Below are 24,335 nucleotides of genomic sequence, written 5' to 3'. Positions count from 1 at the left end.
GAGAGCACGTCTAAAGAGCACGTGCTGTATGTGCTGGATCTCAGCAGCTTACAATCACACCCTCACTCGCCACCTGCTCCCTCACGGTACACCCCATCACTGCTTGTTCCACATGACGGGGAGGGGGACCAAGGACTTACAGCATCACATGACGGGGGAGGGGAACCAAGGACTTACAGCATCACATGACAGGGAGAGGGGGACCAAGGACTTACAGCATCACATGACGGGGAGAGGGGGACCAAGGACTTACAGCATCACATGACGGGGAGAGGGGGACCAAGGACTTACAGCATCACATGACGGGGAGAGGGGGACCAAGGACTTACAGCATCACATGACGGGGAGAGGGGGACCAAGGACTTACAGCATCACATGACGGGGAGAGGGGGACCAAGGACTTACAGCATCACATGACGGGGAGAGGGGAACCAAGGACTTACAGCATCACATGACGGGGAGAGGGGAACCAAGGACTTACAGCATCACATGACGGGGAGAGGGGAACCAAGGACTTACAGCATCACATGACGGGGAGAGGGGGACCAAGGACTTACAGCAATCAATCACGTTCTTACTTGGGACTCTGACCTGGGATGAAGGCGGCAGCTCAGTCTTGGAAGTGAGGGATAAGGAAATGAAGGCCCAGCCGTTTATACTCCCTACTCCATAGCCTGCCGTTGGCCCAGAAAAATGATGTAGAGCAAAGGTTGTGACCCGCACATCCAGAACCACTGGACTAAACTCTCGCAAAGCCTCTTTAATGTCCACGGTGTCTCAAAGCAGCTTCAGCCACTTGCACGTGAGGAATCCACAACTGAGCCTTATTTCACATGGATGCTTGTTTTTTACTTTCCTAAAACTTCATCAGGGAAGCTGTCTGCCTCCCTGGTTGTGCTCCTCGTAACCCTCCTACCTAGACCCCCTGCCCTTCTTCCTATTTCCATGACCCACACTGTATGTACCCTGTCTTGTCTCACAGATCCCCCATGATCCTCCTCTCCCGTCCCCCCGCGGCCACAGCCTCATCTAGCCTTCCTCACAGGAGTTAGTTACTCTCAGTCTTACGAGAGTTGCACGTGTGTGTCTGTGGGTGATTATGCACACACATGGGCACCTGCAGAGGCAACAGAGGTATCAGATAACCTAGAGCTACAGGCAGTTAGGAGCCCCTAGCATGGAGCTGGGATCAAGCTTAACTCTGCCGGAAGATCAGCTACTGTTCCTAACCACTGAGCCACCACCCCCCGCCCCATAGATAGACATCTTGACCCCACTACTGAAATGATTCTTTTCCTTTGGCTTTCAAGACAGGCTTTCTCTCGGTAGCCTGGCTGTGCTGGGCTCACTCTGTAGACCAGGCTGCCTCTGCCTCTGCCTCTGTCTCAAGTGCGGAGATTAAAGGTGTGTGCCTCCACCTCCCAGCTAACTGATTCTCAAGGCAGAACAATTCTCCTGCTGGCATGAGGCACGACTGCTGAGGTAGTTGCCTTGCACAGAAGCAGAGATTGGAAAAAACAAACACACAGATGCTTCACTAGGAAACTAAAGCACTTTGTGCACTGTTTCTTCTCTCATTAAAACCAGAACCACGGTGACGGCAGGGGACCAACCTCCCATCTTTGTAGCCTTTTAGTCAGACGTCACAGGGTGGACATCACACCTGCTACCTTACCTACATCACGTTAGTCCCAGACTTCACTCATTACCACTAAGATGGAGCTCATGACGGCTTTCTACCTATCTTCTAGCAATGCCAGAAGCTGGTAGGACCATCTGCTTAGACACGGGGAGGCAAGAGACAATTCTGATTGGGTCAGAGCATAGCAGAAGCAATGGATAGAAGACATCAGCAACGGAAAAATCCAGAATGGATGCCCTTAATTTGCTCACTGATTTCTTCACAATTTACTGAAAGAGCTAAATTCCCTGAGAACAAGGAAGTTGGGCGCCACTCTGTAGTAATAGGAGCGGCGGGCTTGGCCCATTATCTGTAGCCTCTTATTGGCTAACTCTTACATATTGATCTAACCCATTTCTAATAATCTGTGTAGCAGCACCACGAGGTGGTGGCTTACCAGGAGGATTCTAACCTGTGGCTGTCTCGGAGAGGAGAGTCATGGTGTCTATCTCACTTCCCTTCTCCCCAGCATTCTGTTCTGTTTACTCCGCCTATCTAAATTCTGACCTATCAAGCCAAGGCAGCTTTTTTATTAATCAATGAAAGTAACACAATAAACAGATGACCTTCCTCCATCAAATGCCCCAGAAGACACATTTACTATGGGCTCACAACTAGAGTTCTATAAACATGACAGAGCCGAGGGAAGACTAAAAGGCAAGGAGGGTTGATGGGCCCTTTCTTCAGCCATCTCCACTTGGTACCTGGTGGGCATCTCCTGACGGGATGATATAGGCCTGGATTGGTTCTGCCACATACTCGGCGTTCCTCATAGCTTGTCGCAGCTGCCGCAGCAGCTCTGATGTCACCTTTGGAGCCATCCTGTGGTCTGCAACAACAGGAGAATTTGTTCCAAAACCAGTCTGCGCCCCCGCAACTGAATTGACTAGTGGTTCAAAGCAAGCTAAATGAGGGTACCTCCCACATCCCATCCTCCCGCATCCCATCCTCCTGCGACTTCATCTTCAAACTGACGACTCCACCATCAGACCAGGACTGAAGCAGCCAAAGACACTTATGTTTATAGTTATTAAATATTACTTCTAAACAGCCATTAGGTGGCAAGAAAAAGTGTGCCACTAAGACACGTTTCCTGATTATCTTGCACTTCTAGGACATTATTCCAAGAAGATAATTAACAGGTAATATAAAAGTATAGGTGTCAACCTTTGTTTATAGCTGTGGAAGAAACAGTAATTATTGGTTAGATAAACTATAATGCATAGAACAGTAAGCAACCACGAAGAACTATGTAGACATAGAAAATTATTATATAGGTGTACATATGCAATGTATATTGGAAAGATATCTAGGCCTGGTGGGTAACTAAAAACATCTTTGCAAGGGCATATGTAGATTGCTCTACTTTAAAACTGTATTTTAAAATGTACACATGCTAAGAGTTTTTACTTTGAAGTGTCTTAATTTTGAGACTTAATTTTGAGGTTTCTATTGTTGTGATAAAATACCGTTACCAAAAGCAACCTGGGGTAGAGGTTTATTTCAGCTTAGAGTTCCACCTCACAGCCCATCCCTGAAGGAAGGCAGGGCAGGAACCTGGAGGTGGGAGCTGATACAGAGGCCATGGAGGATGCTGCTTACTGGTAAGCTATCCTCATAGCTTGCTCTGAGAGATGCCAAAGTGCCAAGGACCATGATGGCAGGTGCTCAGCTCTAAACGGGACAACTGTATCACCCACTCCGAAGCTCAGAGAGCATCATACAATAGGGAACCTAAAGCACAAAAGAGCCAGAGGATGGAGAGCAGCGTGACATCCGACATCACCGTCACACTCAGACACTCGAGGATGGGCTGTGACATCCGACGTCACCATCACACTCAGACACTCGAGGATGGGCTGTGACATCCGACATCACCGTCACACTCAGACACTCGCTGTGGCTGTGACATCCGACATCACCGTCACACTCAGACACTCGCTGTGGCTGTGGTTATCCACACAAGAGTCGCTCAGGGCTGGGCCTGCCAGCAGTTCATCCCCCAAAAGGCCCCACCCGACTCCGAGAGGTGACCGCCAGTTTCTGGGAGGGACTGCAGTTTTCTTCAGTTTTATCTAAGCTTCGATAAGTAACTCAACCACACTTGTGCAAGCAACTCCTAATTAAGCTAAGTAGATCACACATAAGTACAAAGTAGGAGGCAACTTAATGAGAAGAAAGGTTTTAATGAGAAAGTGGGGCAATGAGTGTAATGGTGGTAAAAATAACCAAAATTCATTTTATAAATGTATAAAACTGTCAATTTTTTTAGATTTATTTATATATACGAACATTTTGCATACATGTATGTATGTATGTGCACCATATGCATGCCTGGTGTCCTTGGAAGTCACAAGATGGTGGCAGAACCCCTGAAATGGGACTTAAGTCAGCTGTGAGTGACTATGTGCATGTTGGGAATCAAACACAGGTCCTCTGAAAGAGCAGCCCGAGCTCTTACTGTTAAACCATCTCTCCAGGCCCTGCTTAGCAGGTTCTTCAAAGGATCTTTACCCGACAGACGCTGACATTATCCACTGAATAAGCCTTAGTCAGGGTCCTACGGCAACCTATTCAGTGACATCACAAAAGCCAGCAGAGTTGTGGTTGAGCACACGGTCCTCAGCCCATGCGTTACTAGCATAAAACATGCCTAGAATGCTAGAAGTCAAAGTGGAATGAGAGGGGATTCGTTTCTTGGAGTTGTTGTTGCTGCTGCTGCTGGAGACATGGTCTCACCTGGAACTCACAACTCTGCTCGGCCTTCTGAGTGCTGGGAACTACATGTACCACCAAAGCCAGTTCAAAGTCGTCCTTTTAATTTCTAAATTACATTTGTTTGTGTGTTTGTGTGTGCACGCACGTGCGTGTGTATAAGCTGGCTGGCTGAGCAAGAGCTGGGAGGAACAGTGCTCCTCCAAGTTCCTGCTTCAGTCCCTGCCCTGACTGCCCTGGATGACTGATTGTGACCTGGAAGTGTGAACGGAAATGAATCCTTTTTTCCTCAAGTTGTGTTTGGTACAGGGTTTCCCCAGAAACAGATAAGAAAACTAGAACACCAGTGCTTGGCTTTGGGGATGGGATCTCTCTAGACCTCAGGCTGATCCAGCATCCACTATGTAACTCAGGGTGGCTCACATTCACAACCCTCCTCCCTCAAGTCCCCAAGGCCTGGGACTGCAGGCAAGTCCCACCATGTCTCGACATACAGTATTTTCACTGACCCCCTCCCCAAACATCTGTGCCCAGCCTACCCATCCCTTGCTCTCCCCCAGGCCCTGGAAATCTCTGATCTTTCTCACCATCTCCAGTTTAGACTTTCTCAGAATATTATTCCGCCAGAATTATACGATAGGTAGCCTTTTCATCTGCTCACGTAGATGAAGAGTACCCCATATCTTTTTAGGGGGTGCTATCTCAACCCTTTAGTTTTGAATGATATTCTAGTAACTAGCTGTCATTCACCTGTTGAAAGACATGTAGGTTGCTTCCAAGTTTGGGTAACCATGAATGAAGCTGCCTAAACAATCATGTCTTGTGTGGATATACTGTTTCAGCTTACGTGGGTAAATACCAAGGGATGTGATAGTTCAGTTGCATGACAGGCATTTATTAGCATGTAAATAACTGTCAAACTGCTTTCCAAAGTGGCTTGGCCATGGTTCACCAGCAATGAACAAGACTTCCTGTTGCTCCATATCCTTGCCAGCATTAGACAATGTTGGTGCTTGGAATTTTGCAATTCATTTTAAGCAAGTAATGAAAGATCTTATTTATCAAGACACAGCCTGACGCACAGTTGTGCAACAATGGGGGGTTCCAATGAGGCCACATGGACCGACATGATTGCTGCAGCCTACACACACCCCGATTCTGTGAACTAATCTCTTGTACATGCCGAAGATTTGTCACTGTGATTAATTTAATAAAGGAGCTGACTGGCCAATAGCTGAGCAGATAAAGATTAGGCAGGAGAGTCAAACTGAGAATGCTGGGAAGGAGAAAGCCAGAGTCAGGAGTCACCAGACAGGCATAGAGGGAGCAGGAGATAAACATGCCATGCTAACAAAGGTACCACCACGTAGCAGAGCATAAATAAGAAATATGGGTTAACCTAAAATGTAAGAGTTAGCTAGTAACAAGCCTGAGCTATTAGTGAAGCATTTATAAGTAATATTAAGCCTCCGAGTCAATTATTTGGGAAGTGGCCACTGGAGATTAGGGAACAGGCGGGCGGAAAGGAAACAACTGATTACACTCTAACTTGTCCATGTGTGTCTTTCTCTTCATCCCCACCAGCACCTTAGGTTCTCACACTTCAGTTCTTCCGGCTCTCAACAGACTTCCCTACAAGCTCACGCCAGTTGTATAAGTCACTGAGAAACTGAGCACTTTACCAGCTGCACTTCCAACTCAGAGGAGTCTCAGAGCGGAGACCCAAAGGAAGACTTGCCGGAGACTGTCCTACTCGTCACTCATGTCCCTGCTCCTTACATTACAGCTGCTCCCGAACACTGTCTTCCGAGGGCCTTCCCTTCCTGTTCTCTCATCTGCTTAGCCGATATCAGCTCATCTCAGAGAAACAGTGATCAGAATATCTGGTCTGAAGCCAAGCCTGGAGGCAGACCTGTAAGTCTAAAGGAGAATAAGGCAAAAAAGGACCACAAGTTCCTGGCCAGTCTGGGCAAATTAGTGATCTGATACACAGCTTCAACATAAAAAGAAGGCTGTAGATGCACTCAGGGGGTGTAGCTCAGGAGGGTGCAGCTCGGGGAGGGGGCACAGTCCGGTGGTGGGCAAGTATGCCCAGAATGCACTAGGCTCTGGATTGGATGCCCAGTACCACAGATGCACACAGGAAGTATCTGAACTGCCATGGATTTGTCTAGAACTAGGAGTGTCGCTCGGTATTCGGCACTTGCCTAGCACCACGAAGCACTAGGTTCGATCCCCAACATTGCTCCGCTCCCCAGAAATCAAACTCCCCTGTGCAGATGCTAGCACTTCTCCTGGAGCCAAAGGAAAGCCCACCATGGATTGAGAATGCCTGAAAACTTGGCCGTGACACTTTCCCGAGTTTCAGAACAGATTATTATGCTTCTAAACTATATTCTGGAGCAAACTAAACTCTATCCCACTGTGGTCAGGGGAGGGGTGTCTCTCTTTGTTGTCCAACCCCTTGAACTCAAGAGCGCCACCCAGTGCAGCTTTCTGAACAGTTGGGATTGCAAGCAGGCACCATCCCCACCCACTCCTAAACCCCCCACTCCCGCCTCCGCCCACCCACCCATTCCCCCTCTCCCCAACCCTCCCATCCCCGGTCTATGTCAACATTTTCACACCAGGCCAACATAAAGACTTCTGGAGCACTGATTCACCCTTGGCTGTACACTAGAACTACCTTGGGAACTTGGGATTTCACTGGCCTGCATATGAAACCTTGAGAAGCAAACCCTGAGAGAGTCAACCGCCCTTTCTTTCAAGACCATTAACTTTCTTACAGAATTTAGCTAATTCGGGCATATTCCAATATAAGGCTTTTGCTGGCCCCACCTGGGAGTTTACAGCACAGCACCAGATGCACCGGCCCTGGAGGCTCCAAGCCTTATGGACAGATGTAGTGGGTGTGGTCAGAGTCACCTTAGGCTTCCATCTCCTCAGCACCACACCCTGGACTTCGACACTACTTCCTGTCTCACCACTGCTGTCCTTCTCTTTGACCGGCACATCGGGTTCTTCTTAGAACCATAAGCATCATCAGATTATTACAGTTTATTACAAAAGTGAATTTTCTTCCACCCACCCTGACCTCAGCCCCCATCACTATTTTCAACGTTTCCCCTTTTCCTGCCTTCTTATCCTTCAGGCTCATCACACTGGTGGTTGTTTTGGGTCAAACGCACCCACTTCTTTGTCATCTGCATCCTTGAACATGATGAAAAACTTCCAACAGTACAAACAGCAGCTAAGGTAAAGGCAGTGAAGGTAGAGACCACAACATCAGACAATGGTCGAAGTCAACTCAGTCAAAGACGACTTAGACTGGGGTACGGACAACAGGAAAATGGCTGGATGGCGTTAGCCATGGAAGTGACTGACGGCTGAGGAGGTGACGCTCAGGGACAAGACTGGCACAACTGTGAACCCCAGCCACTAAGGCGCAGCAGCAGGCCAGGCAGCAAGGACGCGACACTCATGGCTGGAAAGCCTCAACGGGTAGTTCTGATGAAAACCAGTTATTCTAGAAGCATTGTGAGAATCTACAATTATTAGAGTCTGATGCAGAATAAATTAAGAAGAAATGCAATGGGCTGAATCATGTAACGGGTATGTATCCTGATTTTCTCTAAAGCAGACGCCAGATCATTTCTGCATCCGTGCATAACTATGCACATTTAGACGGCTGAATATCACAATGTTGTGTCTATGATCTTCTCAGAAAAAAGCTTCCTAACAGTGAAAGAAAAAGCTAGGAACTTGAAGATGCCATATTATAGCATCTCACTCCACATCCTTTTAATTTTTAGAAATGTTAGCAGCTGCCAAGAGCTGAGCAGTGTGCAGGGAAGTGGAAAGCCAAGAGCAACAGACCAGGCCATGATGTAACATTAGCCTACACTGCCAGGTATTTTTAAATCATGCCTTAAAGAGAATGACTCACTGAACAGTCTCCTGCATATGAAATAAGTTCTTAAACCTGAAGCCTTTATCACAAAAGCTTTCCCTGCTCACACTGAAGGCACGGCACATTTCCCTCAGGGGGTGGCGAGCACCGAACACAAGAACAAATGTGAAAGCGCCGCATGAAGGAACTCACCAAACACGTGAACCTGGACCTGGGCTCCAACTGCGACTCCCACCCATCCTATTGTAACAATGGGGGAGGGGGACACAACTGAGACCCTCCAATTTCAGCATCCTAGATCATGCCCAGATGTTCCTGCAAACATCTAGAAACAGCAGTCTGTGTCTCTGCCTGCATGGCTGAGACAGCTGAGGGCTTTGTATGCATTAATGCTTGTTTCTCACAATCATTCCTCCAAGGGAGATTCCATTATTCCCATTTAAAGGAACGGGGGTGAAAAGCAGTTAAGAAGTGGCCCGAGTTGCCAAGATGAACCACCGAGAGCCAGAATTCAATGTCTATGCGATTCTCTAGTTAATGCTCCATTACCAACACAGCCAGGAGACTTACTGGAGGACTAAATGGGCCTCGGACTAGTAGAACTAGTAGATACCTGGGCTGATCTCCGGCTGGAACCTACCACCTTAGCTCCCAGGAACTCTAGTTCCCTCATACAGTTGGAAGCTTTCTCCCAACTACAAATTCAATTGTTTGAGCCCCTTATGCCCTCCTTTCTCGTCGTCTTCTTTCCTCTCTTCTTCCTAATAGAGCTCAAAAGGAGCTGGACAATCTGTATTTTTAGATGTGAAATCACACATGATTCCCATAGCCACTTCAGGGTGGAGGGCACACTGCAGCGCTGCTCGGGCAGGCACAGCAAAGTGAGGCTGCCCTAGACAGGGGTACGGTGAGAAACTCCTTGTCAGAATTCCGCGTCCTAGCAACCATTGGATGAGTAACTAACAAGTCCTAAGAGAAAAAGGCTGACCTTGGAAATTTTCAAAGAAATAAAAAACTTTTCCTAATTGCATACTCAATTTATACAGCACAGTAATATATTTTCTCACCTTAGAATCTGGCGAAAGGCTGAAAGCTAATTTCTAAGACCATCAATAGGGACTATATTAGAGACAAAGGTTGATACTAGAAAAATCAAAAACATTTCAAAAGCAGTCTCCTCCACCCACCACCATCATTTTCTGGTTTACCAAGTTTTAAAAAAAAATGGAGTCAGGAAGATGGCCCAGGGGGTGGGTGCTTGCCACCAAGCCTGACTTGAGTTCCAGTCCCAGGATCCACATGGTAGAAAAAGAAAAATCAACCCCACCAGTTGTCCCTTGACCTCCATACATGTGCCATGACAAGTACAGTCTTACATATAAACAATAAACAAATACGGTACGATAAATGTAAGTGATAAGTGTATAGAAACTGTAACTGACCACCCAGGAAGCCAGAGGACACCACGATTTTCAACTTCCAGACCCTCATCTTAGCCTCACTCAGTGACAAATTCTTGACCTCTCTTCCCAATCAACCTGAGGATAGGACAGAAACTCTTATGATATTCCCTCTAATTTATAAGCAAAATTGTTGTTACCTCTTTCCACACTCTTGTCTCCTGAGGGTGTTGCCTCGTTAGGTTCAATTATTCTTAAATTCCTCAGCTGGAAATCCTGGTGAATCGCCCTTAAAGAGAAAGAGCAGAATGCTGCAGACTTTGGCCCCAGGAAACGTGGCAAGGCTCAGTCAAAGGCGGCGTCAGCTTGGCTGAGCACTCTTCCCGTGTGAGTCACAACTCTTACCCTGGTATCAGTGATGGCACACCAGTTTCGGATAAACCACCCTCCGCTCTGTGCACCCCAGAGCAGGGAGCACTTCCCACAGGGCATGTCAGATTGCCACTGTCAAACACCCACGGCAGCCTGACCTCCTCAGCTCACCACCAATTCGTGAATTCTCTTCAATTCCATCTAATCCCATACTAGACGAAGATTTCCTTCCCGTTACTAGGCCCTCAATGACGATTTCTCACTTGTACAAGGTTCTGCTTAGCTCCGTTCCCCTTTTCTGTGATCATTTCAGGCATTTACCTCACTTCCCACCTAGGACAGTGACTCTCGTTCGCTGGCTGTGATGCTTCTCCCTCCCTGTTGGTGGCCCTGGAGAGTTACCTTCATGGGCTAGGGATAGAATTCAGGTGGCAGAATCCTTGCCAAGCATGCAGGAAGTCACGGGCTCAATCCCCAGCATTGCACAAACCAGGCACGGAAGAACATGCTCAAAACTGGAACTTCAAAGTTGTCCTATACTACTTAGTTCAAGGTCAGCTTGGGATGTGTGAGAGTCTGTCTCAAGGAAGTTTATCTTCAGCCAGGCATGTGGTACCCACCTGATCCTGTGATTCCAGCTCTCCGTAGGAGGCTGAAGCAGGAGGGGAGAGTTCGAGTACACCCTGGCCTACAAAGTGAACACTTATCTCAAAAAAAAAAAAAAAAAAAGGAGGGGGTGTAAACTTTTCTTGAACAGAAACTGTCTAAAAAAGCTAGGTCCTGGTTCATACAAGCACTTCTGCCACAGTTTGCCAATTTTCACATTAACTTCTTAGACAAGTCCTCCATGGGGACCCTGGATTCTCAGGCATAAAGGTCTCCATTTGGATCTGATACTTTCCCAGGCTAAGTTTACCAGCATCCCAGGCAAGCTTTAGGTCCCTCTAAATCTGTGGCACCTGAGAATTCTCTATCACGTTCGCTCCAGGATTGGCTGAGAACCTCCCAGTACCTAGATGTTAGTGTAGACCATGCAGTGGATGAGACATCTGACTTGTGAGGTGGGGCAGGGGAGGCAGACAGGGGAGAGAAAGCAATAGACGCTGTTCTGCAAGCGGGGAAAGGAAGGTCAGGCAAGGCAGAAATGGCCTCCGGGAGGTAGGAGGAAGGCGGCTTCCATGTGAGACCGCTCAGGGGGTCTTTCTGATAACACTCGCCATTTTAGCCAAAGATGAGTTTAAAAAGAAAAAGTGACAAAGCAAGCTATGGGCAGTTCTAGAGGAGGAACATTCCAGAAAGGGAGTCTAGCATATACAAAGCCATGAAACCTCTACTAGGACAGAATGAGGCCTTGAATTTGCTGTCCAAAGTAAACCGTGTCAGAGATCTCACAGGCGTTAGAGTGGATGACCCAACAAAACGCCAGAAAAGAGCAAACACAGGTCTCATTCCAGAAATATAAGGCTGGCCAACAGAGGAAATGTAATGGAAGACACCAGGTCAGTAGAATAAAGAGCAAAATCAACATTTCAAGACATGGAAAATCATCTGACAAATGCAACCCCCAATGAACCTAGAAAGAAATTCCATGAGCTGGAGACAAGATGGCTCAGCAGGTCAAAGAGCCTACAGCTAGCTAGCTCTCCACGGCTCACTCAGTGGAAGGATAGGCATAGCTCTTTAAGTTGTCCTCTGACCTCCATATATGCACACACACAGACAAATAAGTAAAAACTTCCCAACCTAACAACTAGAAATTACTGCTCTCTATGCTGCATTTGTGATTCTGGCCTGAGCAACTAAGCAAGAAAGTGAAACAAATGTCTCCAGATCAGAAAACATGTAAAATTCTATTTGCAATGCCATTGCTTTGAATAGACAAAACCCTAAAGAATTCACACACACAAAAAAAATAGAGTAACTAAACTCACCAAAGACATACTATGTAAAAATTAATTATACTTCCATACCCTTGCTCTCAACATGAAAAAATAAAGAAAAATCCATGTTCAATAGCATCAAAAACAATAAAATATTTAATACACTTAGCAAATGAAGTGTACAATGTCTACTGTAAAATATACACAAGATTGATGACATGAGTCTATAAAATCTGAATATATAGATTTATGGATTTGAAGACTTACTTATCATTAAGATAATACTCGCTGGGTGTAGTGATACACTCAGAGGCAGAGCCCAGTCAATCTCCGTGAGTTAGAGGCCAGCCTTGTCTACACAGCAAGTCCCAGGACAGTCAGGGCTACACGCAGAATCCCTGTCTCAAAAAGAAAAAAAAAAAATGTTAATATAAGATTGAACATTCTCTATCAAAATCTCAGCAGGCTGATTTTGATAAGCATATCCTAAAATATAGGAATACAAGGGACCAAGATTAGACAAAAGGGCCCCAATTATCTCAACTCATCAATAAAAAGATAATCATAATTTGAAAGTCAAAGAATCTGAAGAGACTTTTCTTCAAACGGTCAAAGATACACACGATGTTCAACACTACTGAATGTGGTGGCTCACACACGATGCTGAACACTACTGACTGTGGTGGATCACACACGATGTTGAACACTACTAAATGTGGTGGCTCACACACGAGGTCCCAGCACTCAGGAGGCTGAGGGAGGCCACCATGAATTGGAGCCCAGCCTGGACTCAAGTGTGCAACTCAACCTCACTCAGCACCGTAAGTCTGCAGAACAATGATGGCGGACTGGAGCTCAGGAAAAGCAAGTGACTCTCCCAGCATGCTTGAGGACCTGGTTTCACCCCTAGCATCAGAGAAAGAAAGGAAGACGAGGCCTCAGGATGTCACTTCTCACCCACACAGTGCAGAGTGCTTACTGCTCTTGCAGAGGACCCAGGTTTAGTCCCAGCACCCACACAGAGGCTCACAACTGCCTGGAATTCCAGTTCCAGAAGGTTCAACACCCTCTTTTGGTCTCTGCCAGCTCCTACACATACATACACTTACACACACACACACACACACACACACCAAAATATACTTTGCACACATGCAAACACACATATAAAATATACTTTGTCTGAGACAGGGTTTCCCTAGGTAGCTGATTGGCCTGGAACTCACTGCATAGACCAGGCTGATCTCAAACTCACAGGATCCACCTGTCTACGTGGCCTGAGTGCTGGGATGGGATTAAAGGACAGGCCACTAAAAACACCAACAGAACAAGTATGGATGTGGATGTAGAAAGCTGGACCCACCGAGCATCGCTAGTGGACATGTAAACTGGTGCTGTGGCTTTGGAAACAGTTTGCTAGCTCCTTTTAAAATTAAATATGAACAGGACGATAGTGGTACACGCCTTTGATTCCAGCACTCAGGAGGCAGAGGTGGCTGGGTCTCTGTGAGTTCAAGGCCAGCCTGTACTATAGAATGAGTTCCAGAACAGCCAGAGCTACACAGGAAAAAAAAAAAAAAAAAAAAAAAAAAAAGTAAAGAAAAAAATTAAACATGGTTATCCAACCCAAGCAATTCCACTGGTAGGCATATACTCAAGCGAACTGAAAACACAGCGTCATAAAAACATGTTCACAGAACTATATGTATAGCTCAGGGGTAGAGTACTTGTCCTGCATGCAGTATAGGGAAGACACTGGATTCAACCCCCGGTGCTGTTAAAAAAAAAAAAAAAATGAAGACAAAATTATGCTAAGGGAAAAGCTGTCACAGGTACCTAAAAAAATAAGTGTATGACTCTGTTTATATGAATGACAGAATGGGCAACCTACAAAGACAAAGTAAACTTTTAGTTGCCAAGGGCTGAAGGGAATGGGAAGCTGGGGGAAATGAGGACTGAGCCCTGAGGACATGCTTAGACTGGGAGCCATTGGCTGCTCTTTGCAGAGGACCTGGATTGACGGAGTCCTGAGGACATGCTTAGACTGGGAGCCATTGGCTGCTCTTTGCAGAGGACCCGGATTGACATGGCAGCTCACAACTGTCTGTTATTTCAGTTCCAGGGGGATCTGGCACCTTCTCCTGGCCTCCAAGGGCTCCTGCACACATGCGGTGCACAGAAAACTCATGCAAGCACACACATACACAAAATTTAAAAAAAAAAAAAGTAAACCTAAAAAACATTTATTTGTGGGTAAAAATGTCCCAAACATCAGTGGCAGTTACACAACTCAGTGATTACTAAAGCCGTCCAACTATTCAGTCAAAGTAGTACAGAATCAGAGTCCAGGCTCTCAACACCTCCCTCCTCGGTGTCTATCCAGCTAAGAACTCATGAAGCCCAGACCTTCCACAGATCATGAGCCAAAAAGGGCCTACATGGGAAACAGTGTGCAGAGTGCTCCCTGCTGCATCTTCGTAGACGGTGGTTACGGCCAGGACCACTTAAAACTATACATCTGCCTCCCTTTCTCCCTCTCCTGCTAAGAAATCCCAACAGAGTTCTAGGGACGCATCCAAACTCCATTCCCAATCTGTGAGAAGAATAACACAGCTCTAATGCTGGTGCTGAGGCCAAATAACCAAGTGCTCAGTTTACCCAGTGAAATGAAACAAACGGGACAACGCTGTCCTCCGCCACACACAGCCCACCCTCTTGATTTGAGGGCCGCCTTCTCCATTTCAGTCCAACGTTTGGAATAGTTCACTAATGCGCCATATCCTGGATGCAGGCTTGGTTAGTACAGGTCTCTGGTCATGATGGCTCGTTCAGATAACAGTGAAAATCAAGGGAATCTGGAGAGAATAAGACCTAAGGTCCCGCTCCAACCATGCCGAAATAAGACTCTCTCTACATGACTGTCAGCCTACACAGCTCACCATGCCGAAATAAGACTGCTTCTACGTGACTGTCAGCCTAGACATCTCACCATGCTGAAATAAGACTCTCTACGTGACTGTCAGCCTATAAGCCTCATCGCCTGCAATAAGGAAAAGGTCTGCCCAGGCAAGAGCTGGGCAAACTGGAGATGGAAGTGAAAGGGGGAGGACAAGTGTGACGCCACTGTTGGCTCTTCTGGCTAAGTGTGATGCCAGTGTCAGCCCTTCTGGCTAAGTGTGATGCCAGTATCAGCTCTTCTGGCTAAGTGTGATGCCAGTATCAGCTCTTCTGGCTAAGTGTGATGCCACTGTTGGCTCTTCTGGCTAAGTGTGATGCCAGTGTCGGCTCTTCTGGCTAAGTGTGATGCCAGTGTCGGCTCTTCTGGCTAAGTGTGATGCCAGTGTCGGCTCTTCTGGCTAAGTGTGATGCCAGTGTCAGCTCTTCTGGCTAAGTGTGACGCCACTGTTGGCTCTTCTGGCTAAGTGTGACGCCACTGTTGGCTCTTCTGGCTAAGTGTGACGCCACTGTTGGCTCTTCTGGCTAAGTGTGACGCCACTGTTGGCTCTTCTGGCTAAGTGTGATGCCAGTGTCGGCTCTTCTGGCTAAGTGTGATGCCAGTGTCAGCTCTTCTGGCTAAGTGTGATGCCAGTATCAGCTCTTCTGGCTAAGTGTGACGCCACTGTTGGCTCTTCTGGCTAAGTGTGACGCCACTGTTGGCTCTTCTGGCTAAGTGTGATGCCAGTGTCGGCTCTTCTGGCTAAGTGTGATGCCAGTGTCAGCTCTTCTGGCTAAGTGTGACGCCAGTATTGGCTCTTCTGACTTTAGCTTCACTAACACTAGTCCAGCTCTATTTACCTCCTTCTATGAGTTCAGTTTTAGCTTCTAAACTGAAAGGAGTCCTCGTTTGTACACTGGATGGCACTGGAAGGCTACCACTTCAGGACAGCACCCTGGAACAAAAGGCCTCCTCTCTCAGTCTGCCAACTGAGGTTCAAACGCCACCCCCCAACACTGTCACTCTATGGATCGAGTAATGATTATGGTCTGGTCCTCAATGGTCCTCTCAGCCTCTGGTATTACATCATTATCTACCTGCCTGACCTTATTTCCAGCAGAAAACGTCCAGAAGGTCTATCCATGTGGACAGTTGCCCACCAGGCACATGTGAATTTCTGGTCACACTTAGCATGCTGCCACAAGACCAGGTCCAGCTCAAGGTAGAATTGAGATCTGTCTACTCACAAAAAACAAGCATAATATGGTCAGAATTCCACGAATAAGTCAGGCTGCGGTGTCTCATGAGTTCGCTCTAGCCTCAGCTGGTCTTAGAGGATGGGTAACCCTATGGGGATCGCCACAGTTTTCATTCTGGCCTTTGTGTACTTATCATGTCCCACTTTTAATAGCTAAGTGTGCCTGGTTTGGGGGGAGGATAACTAAAGCATGTTCAACATGAGGAGGCTGAGAAATATTTTCGCACTTCCTATGTCCAAGGAGAATCCAGAGCAGGTTCCTGGTGGGATTTTCCGGAAGGTTATGCTAATCTATTTCCTGATACAGCCCCAGAGATCATTTGTGTGGGGAGGGCCCCACGGCTGCCTATCACTGTGATGGGATTGAATCGAGAGGTAAAAATGCAGACATCAGAATGATCAGGATTGTAACTTTAGACTGCTGCTGGGGGGGGAAAGATACGAAAAGGGACAGAACCACCTCTGGGTACCCGGCGTAGATTCAAGAGGGACCAACTTCCTGCAACAGCAGGGCCTTCCCCCGGGTCGGGGTTGGTGAAGATCGCGGCCCGCCTGAGTCGGGCGAGGCACTTCGTCCTGCACACTGGTCCCGGGACGGACTCCGGCCACCCGGAGGTGCCCGCGGCCCCGCCGGAAGCGAGCTGAGTCCAGCCGGGCTGCACGGATCGATCCCCGGCTCCAGTTCGGAAGGCTCCCGCCAGTCTCGGCCATCCCCCGACGGCCACGGGCCCGCCGCTCCTCGCCCTCTCTTCCCTACCCTCCCGGGTGTGCAGCTCGCGCGCCCGGCCAGCCGGCACAGTCCCCTCACCTTACTCGCGGTGGCTTTCTGGAGGCTGCCATTCGGCGGTGACGTGCCCCAGCCCACGTCAGGGGAGCGCAGACCAGCTGATCACCGGCGACCAGGCGCGCGCACCGGAAAGGCCACGCCCCCCTCTGTGGCGTGCTCACGCAGGACCCCGCCCAGCTGTAGGCTCCGCCTATTTGCGGGAGGAGGCGTGGCCACATTTCAGAAGTCAGAACCCCTGCAGGCTGTTGCTTGGAGAGGGTGGTGCCCTGTGCAACCAGTTGGGAAGAGGGCGCCGTTCTCCTGCGCGTCGCATACCTCCCCCTAAGAGGAAGAAGAAGAGTTTTCCTGCTAAAGAGGCTGTAGTGCTTCCCGGGTGTGGTCCAACCCTCAGGTCAGCTAAGACGAGTGGGTCGTGGCCAGCTCTGCAAGAACCTATTTTAGAGGCCTGAAGACACTGGATCAGAATATAATTTGCTGAGACCTTAGAGATGTCACCCAAATGATTTTTTTCGGACAGCTTCAAGTCCTGCTGCTCACTTCACTTGGGTAACTACTGAGCCCTTCAACGTTAAAGCGTCCAAACCTAGCCCTTAACCCCATACACAAAAGCGTTCTCCAAAGAGCTTTTTTATCTCAATCAGTAGCTATTCCATGCCCTCAAGGGGCTAAAATCTTGAAGTGATGTCTGCCTTCTAACCAGCCCATATCCCATCTGCCCAAAATCCGCTTGGTCCTGGTTTCAAAATTAGATCCCAAACCACCCACTTTTCATCATCTCTTCCTGTCCCCTATCTGATGATGTCACTTCCAGCGCACCTGTGTGACACTGCACAGCAGCCAGAGCGATCCTATCCCGAGGTTCACTGCGGTTTTTACTGTAGTCAACTTGTCATGCTCTAGAATTTACTGGGAGAAACACCTCCAAGCCTGACTATGAGGATTGTTTTGGGTTGTTAATTAATGTGTTAATTAATAAGTGACGACCCATCTTAATTGTGGGCAGAACCACTCTCTAAGCAAGGTATCCCAGACAAATATAAATTGGTGGGAGCAAGCTCTCTGCTCTTGACTACGGATGTAATGGCACCCATCTGTTCTCTCTTGCTTCTGTCCACTGTGACATCCCTGCCATGATGAACTATAACCTGGGACTGAAAGCCAAATAAACGCTCTATCCCTCAAATTCCTTTGTCAGAATATTTTTCTCGCAGCAACAAGAAAGTAAGACATTTCCCCATTCCGTTCAGGATGAAATCACAGCTCGCACCTGGCTCACTGCTGGCCTTCGCCATCCTTGGAAAGGCTGAACACAATCAGGACCCCTTCCTCCAAGTGTCACCTCCTCAATGAAGCCTACTGAAAGCTGTAAAGTCCTCTGACACATCCAGTCTCCCAACGCCTGATATTTTTCCCACAGCTTTTACCATTGTTCACATGACTTTATCATTTATTTTTGTTTGTTTGGTTGGTTTGGTTTTTGGAGATAGGGTTTCTCTGTGGCTTTGGAACTAGCTCTTGTAGACCAGGCTGACCTCGAACTCACAGAGATCCGCCTGCCTCTGCCTCCTGAGTGCTGGGATTAAAGGCATGCGCCACCACCGCCTGGCTCACATGACTTTATCTTTTAAAAGTATATTCTGCCCCCTTTCTCTCTACCCTACACAGATGCCACAGCCATCAACGCAGGAGCTGTTTCTGTTCTTTAAAAATGAGCAATAGCTGGCATTGAGTAAATTCTCATGTTTTCTGCAGAAATGAATGTCCCCCGATTGCACACTTCTCAGGAGCAGGGACAGTGGCTCTCTTCTTTGTTGTTATGTCCCTAGTGCTTATAACAACACTGGGCACTAAATGAAATTGGCCACATTTTTTCAAAGCTGATCAGTACCCCCAAGTCCTAATACACCTGTGTCGAATAGGTTCTGCTCTCCTCCAGTACTGAAGGTTCCAGCCCAGGCTGAGCAAGCACCTGGACAAGCCAGAAAAGGATGTATGTGGTAGAGCCTGTCTGTTCGTTTCCTCAAGTTTATGGAGCCAAAAAAGATTGTAAACAGAGTGACTGGCTCCTGCCCACACCGAAAAGAGTAGCTAGAGAGAAAACCAGAGGTACCGGTAGGGGTTGTAAGTGAAACCCCAAAGCAGTGAGCAGTTTCGTAGTCATATTGCCAAGGAGAAAGGAGCTGGCTCAGAATTTATGCCGTTGGCTTTCGAGGCAAGAGAAAGCACTATTCCCTGAACTAGACTTGAATTCTTGTTTGTAAGACAACAAAGCCACCTTCGTGGTCTTTCTTCGTGGTCTGGGGAAATCCCAGGAAGAAGATTCTGAGAATAAGTGCCAGAGGATGAGAGCAGGAAGGGTTAAGTGTGGCTTGGGTCTGTAGACCTCACATCTTTGTAGGTAGACACGCGACCAGAAACTGATCGCTATCTGTCTGGCCCACGGCAACCCTATGAACCAGGAGGACCATCCATGTTCCTTTTACTGTTTTCAAAGACGGAGGTTTTCAGCGGTCAAGTTCATTGCCTAAAGTCCTTGAGCTCATACATGATGAAAATTACAGTGTGCATACTGGCAGTAGGATGTTCTTAGCTCCCACACACAAAACCAACAGTTTCTAAGTAAGAGGCCCTTAAAGTGACCTCATGCAAACCACTAGTGTACTCGGTGGAAAGAGGGAAGTCACTGGTTGTAGCATTTGAGTACAGAGCAGATGGGCATTAGATACAAGAGAAACACTAAGGGCGTGGAACCATTGTAAACTGAATTGTGCCCACCTCCACCCCAAAAGAAATCATAGATTATTTCCAGTTCTTCTGATCTTATTTGGGTCTGTGATTAATTAAAATGAATCCTTTCAGAACAGACAGGTTCCTACTCTGATAGGACTGATTAAAATAGGAATCTGGACACACGGTTCCTACAGGCAGAATGTCATGTGAACATGAAGGGGAATCAGAGTCAAGCTCGGAAAGCCTAGTATGGAGATTGCCAGGAGCTGCACAGAACCAAGAGAGACGTGCGTGCGGCCAGATTCTCCCTAAGAAAAAATTAAGTGACCCCATAGAGACCTTGATCTTTTTAGCTTGTTTGTTTGTGTTTGTGTTTGTGTTTGTTTTTCAAAACAGAGTTTCTCTATGTAGCTTTGGCTGTCCTGGAACTCCCTCTGTAGACCAGGCTGGCCTTGAACTCACAGGTATCCACCTGCCTCTGCTTCCCAAGTGCAGGATTAAAGGTGTGCACCACCACCTGGCAATACCTTGACCTTACATGTCCAGATTCCAAAACTTGGAGACAATAAGCTTCTGGGTTTTGAGCCATCCGTTTATGGTAGTCTGTTGTAAAAGATCTAGAAAACTAACATAAAGCAAGTTCTAAAAATCCAATTGTGTGTTTTGCATGTTGTTTTGGCAGCCCAGCATTCGCTCCATAACCATGCCGTTCATGGAGCCCATCTGTCTCCCTTGCCTCCCTCTAGTTTTCAGTCTGTGTGGTCCAGGTGAGAAATTGAATCCCAGGGAGCACTATGTAACCCAGACCCAGAACCCACAATAATAGGCGCAGAGATTGCTAAGGGCCCTGGGCAACCTAGTAAGGTTTGCATGATAAGGCTGGAACGGGACCTTGCTCTCCTCTGCCAGGCATCAGCAGAGGCTGTACTTCTGAGCTGCTGGCTCTGCATGCGACCTTCCAAAGGTACAAAGGCAGCAGAAGGAAGCAAGGACAGAGGAAAGAAACAGACCTCACAACAACACCTGAGCCCTGCTTCTTGCTGGGCCTTGGACCACGTCTCCCATTTCACCTTTCAGATGTCAGCCAAAATTTTTTCTTTGATCTTAAGTCATTTTGACATGGGTTTTCTGTCACTTTTAATTAAGACTCCTTACTGAATCATGTAAATAATCACTTGCACAGTTGGATTTTATGCATGAGTAGTTTCAGCTTTATTAATAATCATGAAATAACAAATTAAGAAAGATTACAAAACATAGTGTCCCATTTTTACAACACATAGCTGTAGATTTAAATACAAACTGCTATAGTGTCAATGGTTTTTCAGAATCAACGCAGAATGGTGGATAGCGTCTTGGAGCTTGTCGTGGGGGGGACAGCAACTGAAGCAGTTTCTATTTTCCATGTTTTCTTTCTTTTTTGTTTGTTTTGTTGTTATTTGTTTCTTTTGTTTCCTCTTTCTTCCCCTTATATCTGGCTAGAGAGAAAGAGTTCAAAGAATGAAGAAATCTACTTTAAAGCCAGACGCTTGTGTTTGAGCCCAAGGCCCAACCTGATGGAAGGGAAAAAATGACCCCTTCTTAGCTGTTCTCTGACCTCTACGCATACCCAGTGACAAATGCACATGCTCACACATACATAGACTTTTCTTTTCTTCTTACTCCTCTTCTTCTTCCTCCTTTTTTTTTTTTTTTTTGGAAAGTAAAAGCTTGGGAGTTTATCTCATTGGTGACCCTGAGTTCAATCTCCAGTGATGCCAGAAGAAGAAGAAAATATAAGAATTCCTCATCTGCCTTTCTCTTTGGAAAGCAAAGTGGGAGAGAGTTGCGTCTTCCAAACTTAAGCATTCCAATAGTGATTCTCCAGGTGTCCAGTTGCTAAGAGGTCAGTATCCTGACAATGGGGGCTACGGCAAAATTCCTTCAATAAACTCCCACATGAAAGGACTTTGAAAATGAAATCCCTGCAGTAGATGGAACGAAAATACAGCTTCTGAGAAGATTTTCAACTTTTCCAAATGTTTCTATGTGCTCTCGTGAAATTGATAGTCATAGGAACTGGGATGAGCAAGGCCCTCGCAAATTGATATAATATGCTCTTTTTTGTTGGAAACTTAACTAAAAGATAGGCTTATGGTTACACCCTAGAGAGGAATGGGAGAAGAAAAGCCAACTTTCAGAATGGTAGAGTCTGCCAAAACAATGTACTGTAAATTAAGGGTGGGAGAGCACATTTGGCTCAGTTCGCAATCTGCTCACCCTTTGTCTTCAGTGAAAACTGAACTCGGACCTTTTGATATCTGAGTTCCATTTGCTCTTGGCAAAGTTCAGTACTCTGGTTCAAATAAAAAAAAAAATTCTCTTAAACCTTATGAGGCCCACAGGGTTTCTTGGACATCAAATGGCTGTTGCGAAAACAGCATTTTGATGAGCTAAGTGTGACTGAATCCCAAACATTCAGAGTAAGTGTTTTCTGCAGCACACAGACCCTCCTATGCTGCTGGTGGGTAAGGCTGGGGGAGGTATGCTGTCTCTTCCCTCTAAGGGGTGTCCTTCTTTACAATATTTTATCCTCTTCTCAAGAAGCCTTTGAGTGGAGGGAGGAAAGCCTTTGCCAAATAGAGAGGGAATCGAGCATGTCCATCTGTTCGTGATGCTGAATTCTCACAGTCCCTTCCTGGTTACCCTTACACACATGGCTGTGCACAGTTAGTCCGGCAAGAGCGGAGGTCAGGAGATGATCTCCAGCCCTGGTTCTGCCGCTAAACGGAAGGAGAGCTTTGAAGCAGGCATAACCCTTCTCTTCCCCGATTCCCTAAGCAGTCTGTTCCTGGAACCCTTCTAGACCTTCTGAGGAGAGAATCTGAAGTTGGGAGATAGGCTATGTGTGGCCTTCACTGGATTCTTTTGTAACAGTTTTATTGGGGAAATAGTCACATACCATGCAGTTAGCCTGTTTACAGTGTGCAGCTTGTTGGGTTTGGGATATTCACAGCCATCACCACAATCAATTTTAGGCAATTTTCTTCATCTCAGAAAGAAATCCATACCCTTTGTGCTCACTCTCCACTATACCCGCATCTTCCACACCCTAAAGAACTGCTAAATCTATCTGCGTAAATTTGTCTTTTCTAGGTACTGTAGATAAATAATATTTGACTGGTCCTTATAATTTAATATGTCATTTTTAAGATTTGGGGAGTTTTGTTTTGTTTTGTGTGGTTTTTGTTGTTGTTGTAGTTTGGTTTTTTGTTGTTTTGGGATTTTGTTTGTTTGTTGTTTGGTTTTTCATGACAGGGTTTCTCTGTGTAGCTCTGACTATCTTGGAACTCACTCTGTAGAACAGGCTGGCCTCAAACTCAGAGATCCGCCTGCCTCTGCCTCCTGAGTGCTGGGATTAAAGGTGTGCACCACCAGGCACAGCTAGGTTTTTATTTTTCATTGCTTGTGTTGTGAGTCTGTGGTGCGGTATGTATCTATGAGTGTAAGTGTCCCCGAAAGCCAGCAGAGGGCATCAGATCCCCTGGAGCTGGACTTTCAGGGAAACACCCTAAAGTGGCATTTTAAAGTTTATCCACGCTGCAGCATGGACCAGTACTTGAGTCCTCCTTATTTCCAAATGCACTAAATAATATTCCATTTAATGGGGGATTACCTTTCACCAGTGGATGGGGCACCTGAATGTAGTGGTTTGGATGAGCACATTTCCCCATAAGCTCAGATGTTTGAAGGTTTCCATACCCAATTGGTGGAGCTGTTTAGATAGGTTAGGGAGGTATGACCGTGCCAGAGGAAATGTCATTGGGGATGGCGGGGGGGGGGGGGGCGGGGAGGGGGGGCAGGCTTTAGAATCTCAAAGCCTCACCCCATTTCCAGTGCTTCCCCTCTGCTTCCTGCTTGCAGTTTAAGATGTGAGCTCTCAGCTTCCTGCTTCCAGCCACCATGGCTGCCACTTCCCTGCCACGATGGACTCCAATCCATCTGATACCCTTACCCCAAATAAACTCTTTCTTCTATCAGTTGCCATGGGCGTGGTGTTTTAACACAGCAATAGAAAAGGAACTACCACAACGAACAAGGTTGGTACTGAAATTCATTTACGGCTTCTTCTTTGCACATATATTTTGATTGTTCAGGGTAGATAGCTAGGAGGTAAAGTGTTAATCACATGCCGTTCCATTTAGCCCTTCACGGAACTGCTACTCTGTTTTCAAGGAAGACTAAGTCATTTCACGTTGCCAGCATCACCACGAGGGCTCTTACCACACTCGTTATTGTCTTTTCTAGTCATCCTAGTGAGTGTGAAGTCGCATCTCACTGTGTTTCTCTTTTCCTGACACTAATGTGTGTCTCTGCAGGATGATGTGTCTTTTCAGACCCTTTTCCAATTTTAAATTCTGATTCTTTATCATTGCTATTGTCGTCCGTATTGTTGAACTACAAGCAACAATTTTATTGTTGCTTTATATATTCTAGATGCAAATCTCTTATCAAGTGTGTGATGCAAATAATTAGCTCCCATCAATTGCTGTAGGTTTTTGCACTTCAAATTCAGATTAGAGGAGCTGAAGATGACTCAATGGTTCATAGCACTTGCTCTTCTCGGGTGTGGCTCCCAGCACCCACCTGAGATGGCTCATGCATAGCTACCTACAACTCCAGTTCCA

The 24,335-nt window shown here is 46.8% G+C and overlaps 1 protein-coding gene across 4 annotated transcripts in view; it reads right to left on the bottom strand.

The window, feature by feature from the left end:
- The window catches only part of Xpnpep1 (X-prolyl aminopeptidase 1), a 50,229-nt gene extending 33,131 nt beyond the window's left edge, over positions 1–17,098 (bottom strand). Inside the window, exons 1-4 of one of the 4 annotated variants that reach the window (XM_048423139.3) lie at positions 16,960–17,098; positions 12,226–12,356; positions 9,907–9,995; positions 2,386–2,510 (exon numbers count right to left, since the gene is read on the bottom strand). In XM_048423139.3, coding sequence (XP_048279096.1) covers positions 2,386–2,502 — 117 coding nt within the window. In that variant the 5' untranslated portion in view covers positions 2,503–2,510; positions 9,907–9,995; positions 12,226–12,356; positions 16,960–17,098. Of the gene's footprint in view, positions 1–2,385; positions 2,511–9,906; positions 9,996–12,225; positions 12,361–16,959 lie in introns of all 4 variants that reach the window. The other 3 variants (XM_048423140.3, XM_048423138.3, XM_048423141.3) reach the window with 3 other exon arrangements.
- Positions 17,099–24,335: the final 7,237 nt, after the last annotated feature.

This window comes from Myodes glareolus, chromosome 7 (assembly GCF_982192425.1).
Source record: "Myodes glareolus chromosome 7, mMyoGla1.1, whole genome shotgun sequence".
Lineage (NCBI taxonomy): Eukaryota > Metazoa > Chordata > Mammalia > Rodentia > Cricetidae > Myodes > Myodes glareolus.
The sequence above is the reverse complement of the archived record's forward strand: the minus strand, read 5'-3'. Positions and strand labels throughout refer to the sequence as shown.